This window comes from Jaculus jaculus, chromosome 9, assembly GCF_020740685.1.
Source record: "Jaculus jaculus isolate mJacJac1 chromosome 9, mJacJac1.mat.Y.cur, whole genome shotgun sequence".
Lineage (NCBI taxonomy): Eukaryota > Metazoa > Chordata > Mammalia > Rodentia > Dipodidae > Jaculus > Jaculus jaculus.
This window is the reverse complement of record NC_059110.1, coordinates 52,691,165-52,704,757: the sequence shown is the minus strand read 5'-3', so window position 1 is coordinate 52,704,757 and position 13,593 is coordinate 52,691,165. Positions and strand designations below refer to the sequence as shown.

Below are 13,593 nucleotides of genomic sequence, written 5' to 3'. Positions count from 1 at the left end.
TAAAATGATCTTAGTTCACTTTGCTATTAATCTTTTCAATTTGAAAATTGCCAAATATTCACTAAGTGTTTGCATGGCATACACTCACAAACACACCCTTGGATATAAAGTAGTCAGCATTTAAAAAACAAATAAAGAAGAAATTTCAGTAATTTTTCCTGAACATTTTTCTTTTGATTCAGTGGCACAAATGGATCAAATTGTTCTTGTATACACAGAAGGGATTCCCTTTGTGGCATAAGCCTGAGTGTGCCAATGTAAAGGCAGAATATTCTAAACTTAAGTACTGTAGAGCTAAACCCTACAGACTGAACAGGCTCTAGAGGCTTTAGGGGTCCTGGTAGAGAGACTGGTTTTTCAAGTCATCCCAAGGGGAGAATTGTCTCAGTGCTTTGGGTGTGTTGGTGAGTGGGTCATCAGAGTTGAATCCAGTAGAGAGAGGTGCCAGATAAGGAAAGCTTTGATAGAATGTTGGTGCTTTAAATGGGAATGGTTTAAATATAACCACAGTTTTAGTTACTTTGTCAAGATAAGCGTCTTAGTTTGTGTTAATGTTCCTCATGATTCATCTTTGAGTCAACCATCACTTGGGGTTTCATTTTGTTTTTCTATGTTCAATTTCAATTTAGTGCTACTTAATATTAAATTGTAAGTGTATATAATATCTCTTTCTAAAGGTGGGTGCCACTTTGGCTGTGATAAAGCAATGGGAAACAAAACAAGGTCCTTACTTTTCTTAGAAAGCTCTGTTTTGACTGGGCATGTTTGTAAAAAAAAAAAAAAAGCAGAGAATGGAAGGGAAAGATTACGTGGCAGCCAGGAAAAGGGACCGTAAGTCTTCACTGGGTACTCTTGACAAAGAGTGCAGAATTTATTTTTAAACAAATGTGATATTAGTCATCTTGGTCTGGAAATTTATTTTGATTTTTTAAAATTTAAGCAAGTATTTATTGCAGTAATGCTAGGCATGAATGAAACCTATCCAAGATCAATGCATATTGCAGTGTAGTGTAATAGCAGTGAGAATGAGAATGCAGCCTTTTCTCCAAGCTCAGGGCCACATCTTGAACAGCTGTGAGATCCAGGAGGCCAACCCTGTATGTGCTTACAGGCAGAGCAGCGCTTGATGTGATGGGTTTGTAAAGCTCACCATTCTTCAGATTATCCAGGGATAAGCAAACCTGACACACCATATGAAGACTGGATAAGATTGGGTAGTACTCTGGGCTATTTTCCCCCTGTCCCTGGCTTGCACGAATCAAGGCTGTCTGGAAAGTGCCTCAGTTAGATCTTCTGAAATTATAGATGGGAACAGTTGAAATGGCTACCTACAGAGATGGAGAGTTAAGTATTTTTGGATCCTTCTGGACATTTCATATGAGAAAAGCTAAGCTGGGCCTAGAGCAAGGTGAGAGAAAGAGAAGGAAGAATGGGACTCTGGGCTCAGGGTCTGGCTCAGTGCAGGCAAGGAAGCATCTGTCCAGGTCTTGGACATGTGAAGAACCCAACGTGGAGCCTCTGCCCCAGATGCCGGTGCTGTACTAGTGAGCAGAGTCCTTTTTGCGACCAGACAAGGGAGGGAAGGGGAGCTGCAGCCAGTGGCCTCCGCCCGCCCCTGAGGCCTCAGGTCCTCAGCCCCTCCCGGCTCCGCCCAGGCTACTCTGCAAGGAACCCGCCCAGTCTTGGGTGCCCAGGTCAGAGCCGCTGGGAGGATGAACCATGTCCGGGAGCTGGACGACGCCTTCCTGCAAACCCAATCCTCGCAGCAACTTTCCTCAGAGATCCGGGAGGAGTGCTGTGTGCCGCTGAGCAAGGGCTTGCTGATCTATCCCAAAGACGGAGAGTACCTGGCAACTGAAGCACAGCCCAGGAGCACACAAGGCAGCGGGGAGAAAGAGGGAGGCCCAGAGCTGCAGGTGGGAGTGAAATTAGGTGAGTGCTGGGTTACCTCCCCTCTGGAGATGTGAGGGAATCAGGGTGGATTCTAAAGAGGGCATCCAGTACAAATAAACACACCTCAAATATACATACAAATAGAATTTTTTTTTTTAAATTTCCCTGGGGGGGAAAATGTTTAACTGAAGATTGTTAACTCTAAGGGATTTACACACCTCTTCTGCCCTGCACCCCCACAGGTAAGTGATTGTACATTCTGTTTTCCTTTGTTATTCCTTAAACTTGCATCAGAAATACATTTAAACAATGGTAACTTTTCCTCTGAAGAAGAAGATGCAGACAATCAACAGAGCAAAATCAAAGCAGGCGATCAACACCTCTCTCCGAAGAAAACCATCACGCAGATTATGAAGGATAAAAAGAAGCAGACCCAGCTCACGCTGCAGTGGTAAGACAAGACAGTTTCATATGTATGCACCTGAGCAAGATTTAGAAACTAATATCTTTAGAGTCTTTGCTATTCACAGGTTACTTCTTGAAACTTTTGGAGGCACTTTTAAAAGGTCAATTAGAAATGGATCCAGTTTTTTAAAGCCTATTTAGTATAGAGTCATACTTCGGTCCTGATGAAAAACCAAAACCATAATTTCTTCAAATTGCAAGCAATAATGAGCTTTTCTATAATTTAGTGTGTAATAATCACTTTGGCTCTTAAGAATTTTTTATTTAGTAGTTTTGTGTTTACAAAACGCAATTCTTCAAAATTAAAAAAAAATGTGGAAGGATCTTAACCCTGCCTTAATTCATAGGTGGGCAAAATAGAAAGTGTATCAATCATAAAATAGATGGATTATATTTAAAGAAGAAAACTGAAAAATCAGTTAAGATATCACTACTAAATAAATGAACCATTTTATAATACATATAATATGTGATTTGTTATAATGAAATATTGCAAATTAGATTTTGTACAAAATGTTTTGAAAGCAAAAGATTACCCACTGGCTCTCTACATGTAAAGAACATTTTGTAACATTAATCTAAATGGAAAAGAAACATCTAAAGTAAGAACATAGCACTAAACTTCCTGCACAGTATGAAGAAATAGAGTATGAGTGTCTCCCTAAATCTCAACTGATAAATAATTAAGCACCACTTATTACAGATTAGCTACATAATCGGTTTATATATGAAATATGAAAAAAATAGAAAAATATAATGGAAAAAGATAATAAAATGCACATAAACTTTGTTTTTTAAATATTAAATGCCAACTTATATACACAGATTTTTTTGTGATTATATATTTGAACCCTTACAATCATCTGAAATGCAAAACAAATATTTAACTTAAAGTTATATTTTAACTGTTGAATTTGGTGATTAGTAGTTAGGAATACACTAGAGCTATAAATAATTGACCTATTATCTGGAATATTTAAGAAACAATTTTCATTAAGCTAATTAGGAAAATATGTCTTGATTTCACTTACATTTTGGAAACATTTTGAATGACCACTTCAATTTTTTCAGTTCAAACTGAGTGATTGGAATTACCTTTGAGTTTTTCCCAAATTAACATCATACTTATGTCCAGATTACCTTAGTGCCTACAACAGATGAACAGTGGGTAGTTTTTAACTGTTATTAAAACACAACTTTTTAAAAAAAAGTGTTTTATTTTTATTTATTTGAGAGAAAGAGAGAGTGGGGAGGGAGAGGGAGAGAGAGAGAGAGGAAGGAAGAGAGAGAGAGGGAGGGAGAGAATGGGTGCAGTAGGGCCTCCAGCCACTGCAAATGAACTCTAGATGCATGTGCCACCTTGGCCATCTGGCTTACTTGGGTCATGGGGAATCAAACCTGGGTCCTTTGGCTTTGCAGGCATGTGCCTTAACTGGTGAGCCATCTCTCCAGCCCCAAATACAAATTTTAAATAGCTATTTCCTTTAATAAGTTTTTGTATTTTCAAAGCTATAAAACACTGTCATTTATGTTTGATTACTCTTCTAAACATGAGTACATTTTTTAAAAATCTGAGTTATTTAGACATTTATAAGGTTATATCTTGAGAATGTTGAAAATTAAAACTGAAAATTAAAGTGTAAAAGGTGGTTGATTAGTTCCAGCTTTCATAGTGCAATTTTTTTTTTGTAGGAAAACTTGTTTTGAAACCAGCACATTTTAATTGCATTCAGTTATTTTTCTTCTTCATGGAATTGATGGCTGATATTTTACCTGCTTAGAAAACACCTCTCATTGCATTGTTTTGTGTGCATTCAGGGTATGCTAAAACAGAAGTCTTGAAGGATTTCACTTATGAATTTATTAAGCATAAATTAGTATAAGTAAGTTGTAGTCAAAAGCACTGAACTGTTATAAAAAAACAACTGGGATTAGAATCTATAAATGCTAATTTCTAAATCACTGTTCAGAAAATTGCAAAACAAATATATGACATTTTTATAAATTGTACTTAATAGCAAAAATAGAAATCTTAATATTTGTACCACGGAGTTGAAGTTACATATGTTATGTTTGGGGACATTGATAGAGAAATATTGTTTCAAATCTAGTAGCATGGGTCTCAGTAGAGTGGTTACTAAGGATAGGTGAGATAAGTTTTCCCTGATCTATTTTTAAACAAACTCTTCAGAATCTTTCCATAACTAGTCAGGATTAAGTAGTTTGTAAGTATGTAAGCATTTGTCAACCTGAATCCTTTCATATGGAGGAACTTTAAAAAACTTGGCATCATTAACTTCATCATTGACATTCCCATATCAAAGACTAACCCATATTGAACAGTGAGAATTTATAAAGAAGATATATCTAATATTTGCAATGGTGTCCAGGCAGGAGTGATTTTTTTTTTAATTGTTCATTTTATTGTAATTGCGCTAGTGATGTTCACTATGGTTCTTACTCTCCGAAAATCAATATTGTGTGTGTGTGTGTGTGTGTGTGTGTGTGTGTGTGTGTGTATTACTTGAAAGCAATACAAAACATACTGTCTTAGAGTTTCTGTGGGTCCAGACTCTAGTTATATTGCCTCTAAACCAAGTTCATGGTCTCTCCAGGCTAAAACTAAGAACTCATCTGAGTTTGTCACTCTCTGAGAGGTGGTCTTCTTCAGAATATGTCATGTGCTCCTTCAAAATTTGTAGCATGGTATCTGCTCCTACTTTGCATCTTTCTATTGTGTTTCTGGTTTCCAGCCTTTATTTCTTGGGCCCATCCAGGATAATTTCTTTCTTAAAAAACATAAAGGGCTGGAGAGATGGGTTAGCAGTTAAGGAGCTTCCTGTAAAACCTAAGGACCCAGGTTTTACTCTCCAGATCTCATACAAGCCAGACGCACAAGGAGACACAAGCATGCAAGGTCGCACATGCACACAAGATGGTGAAAGCATCTGGCGTTCAAATGAAGTGGGTAGAGGCCCTGAGGCACCAATTTTCTCTCTCTCTCTTTCATGAAAAAAATTACAAAAAATAAAAATAAACAAGTAAATGAAATTTTACACATAATCTTTGTTTTTGTACATTAGATAATGATAGCATGGTAATTAGCATATTGCTTGCCTTAATTTGACCAATTTTTTTTTTCTGGATTCAAATTCTTATTCTTTTGAGATATATATGCATTATTGTTAGTTATGCTCATCCTGATAATATTTTTAATAATATCCAGAAAAAGGAAGCCTGACCTGTCTACTTATTAACTTCTCTGTATAGTCTGTTTTCAAAATGAGCATTAAGTCATTGGGAAGAGAAAGGGAAAGAATAAAAAAGAAAAGGTGTTTTTTAAAAAAAAAAGAAAAGAAAAGAGTTAATAGCTGGTGATATGGCTCTGTGATTAAAGGTACATGTTTATAAAGCCTGATGGCCATATCCACAAAATGGTGAATGTATCTGGAATTTGTTCTGGTATGTCTCTCTCTGTCTTCCCCTTCAGAAAAAAAAAAAAAAAAATTAAAAAAAGGTTAGCCTAATGCTTGGTCTCTCTTTTTAGGCTTGAAGAGAATTACATAGTATGTGAAGGAGTTTGCCTTCCACGGTGCATTCTTTATGCTCACTACTTAGATTTCTGCAGGAAAGAGAAATTGGAGCCAGCTTGTGCAGCCACATTTGGAAAGGTATATGACATCTGTCATGTTAAGCAGATAATATGGAAATAAATTCATCTGAGTAAGTTCTTTCAGGAAATAATAAGACATTTGTTTTTCCATGATATGAAATCTCTTAGTGATTACATTTGAATTGTCATATATTTATAACTTGATTTTGTGCTATAGAACCTTGGCTTTCAAATCTAATGTAAGTTTAAGGAATGCTCCATTTAATAGCAGCATTTCTCTTCAAAGACGGATACACTTATTAGAATGAAGAAGTAAAAGTGAATGAAGGCAAACCTGTTAGAGTAGGCTGTTCTAGTATATGTATATCAGTTTTAATACATTTTTTAAATTTTAATTCCTAAGTGTTTATCCTAATCTCTAGTTTGTTGGGTATGTTCATATGTCAGACTTAAAATTTTATGATAGGATTTGTTAAACTTCTGTTATGTAACATAATTTCTACTACTCAGCCTGTTCTTTTTAGGATAGAAATCTATGGAACTGGCATTATACTACAAATCTATGATACTATATCTTTTTTTAAAATTTAATTTTTATTGACATTTTCCATGATTATAAAAAAATCCCATGGTAATACCCTCCCTGCCCCCCACACTTTCCCCTTTGACATTCCATTCTCCATCATATTACCTCCCCATCTCAATCATTGTATTTACATATGTACAATACCAACCTATTAATTACCCTCCTCCCTTCCTTTCTCTTCCCTTTATATCTCCTTTTTAACTTACTGGCCTCTGCTACTAAGTATTTTCCTTCTCATGCAGAAGCCCAATTGATACTTTATTTTTGAATGTAGCCCTCTTTGAAGGAAAATGCTACCATTAAACAAATATTTTTAAGATTTATTTTTATTTATTTATGAGAGAGAGAGAATGGGTGCACCAGGGTCTCTAGCCACTGCAAACAAAGCATGTGCCCCATGTGCATCTGGCTTACATAGGGCTCGGAGAATCAAACCTGGGTCCGTAGAAATTGCAGGCAAGTGTCTTAACCACTAAGTCATCTCCCCAGCCCCTCATTAAAAAAATCTTTCCTTAAGTTCACTTTTGAGCTGAATGCAGGGTTCTATGACTTGAAGTTCTGGTATAAAAATATAGCATAGATGTTATTTTGAGAATTGGGGACCAATATTGCTTTATTAGAATACTTTACTTTATTAAGATTACTTTATTGGGGTCTTTGAAATCCTTGTTCAGTCTGTTGTTTGAGAATCTAGGATGTCTCCACAAGATAGCAGGAAGCTTGGCTCTCAAGTATTGTATCTTATATAAACTTAAACCTGAATTCAAACCTGTAGAGAGACTCATAGAAAATAATCAATACACTTACCAGTTCCATAAGGTTTTGGATGAGAAGGTGGTCAAGGTGGTTTGAGTAGTATTTCACTACTTGTCCTAGGCTGATCTCAAACTTACTCTATAGCTCAGGTTGACCTTGAATTTGTATTCCTTCTATTTTAGCCTCATGAGTGCTGAGATTATGGATAGGCTGTCATCAAGCCTGGCTCAGCTACTCATGTTTTTTAAAGTAATTTATTAGTTTTGCTAACATTCCTATTTGTTGTATGATATGGCAAATGATAATCAAATGGCATAATATTTAGTTATGCCCATAACTAGCTTTTTGAAACTTGCTGAAGAAAAAGCTCCTCAAAACCGAGTTTACTCATTGAAGATGGATAAGACAGCTTCCAATGTCCATGTCAACGTTATCATTTTGTGAGTCTACCTTATGCGAATAATTCCTAACTGAAAATCATGATGTATTTTTAGCATCTAGCAAAATCCAGATGCAATCCCCAAGAAAGTAGCACATACAAATTTTACCAAGGAACACTCTTAAATCTAGGTGTCATTTCAGGATTGGGGGTGAATAAACTGTGGATAAACCTCTGGAAGATATTATGATAGAAAAGCCCAAATAGTCCTTTTCTGATCATTAGTAAAGTAATAAGAGATTTGGTTGTAACATGAAGCAAGACCAGACATTGGTAAGAACTTCCCTGGTAATTGACACAAAGGAAGTAAGGTACCTACAATCAGAATCATATTTTCCTGCCTCTGGTGTTGTATCTATCAACATACATAGATTCATTTTTCTAGATTAAATATTCTCTTGCATTGCTACACTTACTTTACTGAATTTGTTTATTGTGAGTATTAGAACTATATACTTAAAAAAAACTTAAAATAATCATCTTTCTTTTTAGACTATTCGCCAGAAATTTCCCCTCCTAACAACACGACGACTTGGAACAAGAGGTCATTCAAAGTAAGGCAAAAGAAGACTATACTTTCAGGGCTCATTTCTATAGTTTGTTACAAAGTAAGACATATGAACACTAGATTTCTCCCTTGTATGTGAAAATATAAAATAAATATTGTCTTTATCAGTAAACAGAACCGTTTTCTTGTTAATGAAGAAGAATTGTATCAACTCTAAGAATTAAAATAAAATAAATAGGTACATATTGGACTATATTTAGAAAGCAAAATTTATAAAGAAAATTCATATCATAATAAGTAATATCATTCTTTCTCCTGAAATAAGTTAGGTGAATCAACCACTTCCATAATTTTGAAGCCATTATTGGAGATACTTGTATCATGAAAGTGGAATGTATCACACAAAATATAGTTATCAAGAAGATCTACAACATCCTCAAAAATCAGTGCAAATACCAAAAGGTGCCCCAGCATATTTTAGTTCTCTCTTTATTTTTCATATCCAGAGAATGATTTCTTAATATTCCTCTGTCCACTTCAAGATTAGTGACATGCACAAATGACCTGTTGATACTATCACATGTAAGCATAAACATAAAACAAGCTGTCACACATGTCATTCTCAGTTTTTCTATTCTTTTGCAGCTATTTCTAAAGCCTTGTTATAGGTTCTTGTTCACTGGGAGCTTCTTTTATGCAGCTTTGGGTTTTTGCTTCCCATGTGCCCATAAGTAGAACCACATCATTCACCTGGGAAAAAGTAAATGATCTCAGTCTTGTTATACCCTTTGTTATTGTTCTGTTCTTTGTGTTCACTTTGCTATTTATCTCTAAAAATCATATGTTTATTTGAGAGATGGGATGGTTATAGACAGAGACAGCGGGAATGGGCACATCAGGGCTGCTTGTCCCTGCAAATGAACTCCAGACACAAGCATCACTTTGTGTGTCTGGTTTTATGTAGCTACTGGGGAATTGAACCCAGCCTGTCAAGATTTGCAAGCATAGGCATCTTTTCAGCTCCATTTTGCTGTTTCTTTTTCTTTCTTTCTTTTTTTTTGGTTTTTCGAGGTAGGGTCTCACTCTGGTCCAAGCTGACCTGGAATTAACTCTGTCATCTCAGGGTGGCCTTGAAGTCATGGCAATCCTCCTACCTCTGCCTGCTGGGATTAAAGGCGTGCGCCACCATGCCCGGCTCCTGTTTCTTAAAAGAGTAGTTTCCAAGTATTACACTAAGTCAGGTAACCCAGGCCCAGAAAGCCAACCCCACATGTTCTCTCTCATATGTGGATCCTAGCTACAGATGATTGGGCTTCTGCGTGAGAATGAAAATACTTAGTAGCAGAGGCCAGTAAGTTGAAAAGGAGACATAAAGCGTGGAGAAAGGAAGGGAGGAGGATACTTAATAGGTTGATATTGTATATATGTAATTACAATGATTGTAATGGGGAGGTAATATGATGGAGAATGGAATTTCAAATGGGAAAGTGTGGGGGTGGGGAGGGAGGGAATTACCATGGGATATGTTTTATAATCATGGAAAATGTTAATAAAAATTTAAAAAAAAAAAGAGTAGTTTCCAGCCGACATATCTTACAACTGAGCACATTTCTATACTTACTTCTTATCTGTGCAAAGCTCCAGTGACTCCTTTTTGCTACTACCCATTTTCTTGGCTCATTAAAAAAAAAAAACATTTTATTTATTTATTTGAGAGAGAGTGGGGAAGAAAGGCAGATAGACAGAGGGGGGATGGGCACACTGGGGCCTCTAGCCATTGCAAATGAACTCCAGATGCATACACAATCTTGAGCATCAGGTTTTACGGGGGCACTGGGAAAGCGAACCTGGGTCTTTAGGCATTGCAGGCATGTGCCTTAACCACTACGCCATCTCTACAGCCTCTCCTGGTTCTTCTAATATCCTTCAAAAATTAACACAGAAATTTTCCCTCTGGCTTCTCAGTCACCACACTGCCTTTTTATCACTGCTTCTCTAGTCTGTCTGCTGTCTCCTCACATCTAATACAGTGATGACCAACTGAAGTAAGACACATTTAATTAAAGTTTTCTGGTGGTCACATTTAAACAGTAAAAATGAACAGGTGAAGTTTATTTAATAAAGTTCATTTAACTTACCATATCTAAAATATTGTTTCATTATGCAATCAATAAAAAATTTAAGAAGATATTATACATTCTTTTATTCATGCTAAGTTTTTGAAGTCCCGTGTATATTCTTCATTTACAGAACATCTCAGTTCAGATTAACAACAATTACATTCTTCATATTTATATGTGATCAGTGGCTGCCTTACTTGCTAGGTCCTACTTTTTGAATTCTATTGAAGTTATCATTCCCATTTTCATAGTATAGCATTTATCTTTTTAGTTATTCAGTTTGATGTTTTCAAACTGGCTTTCCAAAGTTCAGATCAAATCTTATTTCTCCCCTGATTGGCAACTTCTTCTTGCTAATAATTTCTACTCTTAAAGAATTCTCAGTTTAGCTGTGTGTGATGGTGCACACCTTTAATTCCAGCACTCAGGAGGCAGAGGTAGGAGGATCACCATGAATTTGAGGCTACTCTGAAACTACATAGTTAATTCTAGGTCAGCCTGGGCCAGAGTGAGACCCTACCTTGAGAAAAGCAACAACAACACCCCCCCCAAAAAAAAAAGAATTCTCACTTTCATGGTCAAGGTCTGTTATGATTTAGTTTCAACCCATTTTCCTATCTCATCATTTAATTCTCCCTTTTCAGTATGCAGTGATATTGTCACTAAATTATTACCCCAGTATCCTTTGGTTCATTACAATTGTCATGCTTTTGTTCCTTCTAACTTCCTTTACTGCGTATGTATGTATATTGAAATCTTACTCATTTGAAGGAATGTGTCATAAACTTTCTTCTTTGAATATTGTTTTGATCTGTTGATTTGTAACAGGCTTTTTGCACCCTCAGAGGTCTTTACTAGTATTTGACTTAATGTGATATTGACTTAGCTCTTTCCATAAATAGATAGCTTTGTGAAGATAAACACATTTTCTCACCCACTTTTGATCCTCTCTGTTGTCTGGCATTATAGATTATAAATTAATACTTGTTTCACTGATTGCAACTAATGTGAAAAGTATTGCAAAGAAAAAAATACAAAACCACATTGAAATAAAAAAGAGATAAAATTTGTCCTTTCCTTCTAACCAAGTCACCTCTATTTCAAATTTGATTTGGTTTAGCTTGATGATTTGTTTCCTACTGAATTGTGTAAATAGAAATAAAATCAGTACTGTATAAAGTGGAAAGATAGGAGGCAAAGAGGCAAAGTGGCAAAGCATGCAGAGAAATCCTCTAACAGGATATACAAGAGGGTTAGTGCTCAGGCTTCAGAGAAATCAATTAATCTTAGAAGGAGCCTTTAGGATTAGGGATGAATCATTAACCCTCTTCATTGTGACAAAGTCAGGCTCTAGAACATAGGTTGATATAGAAATATTTGGTGACTTCTGGCAATTTATTTGATAACTGAGAGCCATAGATATGATTAGAACCAAAGCAATTACAATTTGAAATTTGTTCTGCCTTATTTATATACTATTGCTTTTATGGCATTACTGTTGCTTTTTTGGCATTTTATAATGTACATAAAAAATAATGCCCCTTATATATGGGAAGATAAAGAAACTATATTTATTGGAAATGGTAATATTTTGACATAATCATTATTGTCTAAGTTTTATTTCTATTTTTGTTTCGAAAAGATATCCTTAGCTTTTGTTTGGAAATATAGAACATTAAAGACAGCATAGCCTTGTAGTTGACATGGACTTTAATGTTAGATAATCTACATGTGAATTCCATGTACACACATACAATTTCCATTGTGTGACACTGCATGGATTATTCAGCTTTTCATTAGTAAACTGGGTATATAAAACTTCAATGAGAATTTAATAAGATAAAATATAAGAAACTAATATAGGAGTAAATATACTTACAACTGCACTGTCTTTAGTAATAGAAAGTAGTCAGTGAATGCATCAACAACCTGGCATTACAATTACAGAAGTTTACAGAATAGTACACAGACCATACATACATACATATATATTCTTTACAGTAGTAATATAACATAAGAATTACTTTGCTTTATAAATGAGAAAACTGTAGAGTGAGGCTCTTGACTTGCCTAAGGCCACAAAGTGCTACTCATAACAATGTTGGCACTTATATAAAGGTTCATTTGACTCTAAAGTTTATGCCTTATTAAGTAGTAAGTTATTAAGCCCATTGGTATCTGTTGTGAGTCATAGCGACAATGCAATTATTTAATTGATTTCCTTATTTTTATGTATGTCTTATTAAGTTTTTACTGATCTAATAGTTCTTAAAAATTTTTCTGTGGTGAAGACTTATTTAAGTATTAGTAGCATTTTATTGTTCCCCAATCATTCACTTTAGAGTTATTGTTTTATATAAAAACAAATTTGTAGCACCAATGAACCTTCATTCTCAACATTTTATTTTTTTATGTTTTTGTTTATTTTTTAGTTATTTGAGAGTGATAGGCAGACAGAGAGAGAAAGAGGCAGAGAGAGAGAGAGAGAGAGAGAAAGAGAGAGAGAGAATGGGTGCACCAGGGCCTCCAGCCACTGTTAATAAACTCCAGATGCATGTGCCACCTTGTGTATCTAGTTTATGTGGGTCCTGGGGAATCAAACCATGAACGGGAGTCCTTAGGCTTCACAGGCAAGCACTTAACTGCTAATCCATCTCTCCAGCCCCACAACATTTTAATTTTTGTCCTAAGCTTTTTTTCCATGTTAATATGTTATCTTCACAGATACCTATATATATCTATATACATATATGTATATAATGTTTTATTGATTTATTTGCAAGGAGAGAGAGAACTTGGCAGAGAGAGAGAGAGAGAGAGAGAGAGAGAGAGAGAGAGAGAGAGAGAAAAGAAATGGATGCACCAGGGCCTCTAGCCACTGCAAATGAACTCCAGATGCACACAGCCCTTTATGCATTGGGCTTTGTCTGGGTACTGAGGAATTGAACTTGGGTCATTAGGCATTGTAGGCAAGTGCCTTAACTGCTGAGCCATCTCTCCAGCCCCATAGACACTATTTCTAATGTCTGTTTAGCATTTTGTGAATTTACATTTTACAAGAACATATAATTTTATGTTCATACAAGTATAAACAACTGACTGCGAAAGAACTATAAATGAAATACTATATTATATATATATGCATATATATATATACTGTATATATTATAATTGTACTCTTTAATGTAGTGCCTTAAACATACTGTTACTTAA

General features: G+C 35.5%; 1 protein-coding gene across 1 annotated transcript in view; it reads left to right on the top strand.

Moving 5' to 3' along the window:
- Positions 1-1,712: 1,712 nt before the first annotated feature.
- Positions 1,713-13,593, top strand: part of Rfx6 (regulatory factor X6) — a 62,778-nt gene continuing 50,897 nt past the window's right edge. The window contains exons 1-4 of the mRNA XM_004651248.2: positions 1,713-1,932; positions 2,188-2,344; positions 5,906-6,029; positions 8,245-8,306. Coding sequence (XP_004651305.1) covers positions 1,713-1,932; positions 2,188-2,344; positions 5,906-6,029; positions 8,245-8,306 — 563 coding nt within the window. The remainder of the gene's footprint in view (positions 1,933-2,187; positions 2,345-5,905; positions 6,030-8,244; positions 8,307-13,593) is intronic.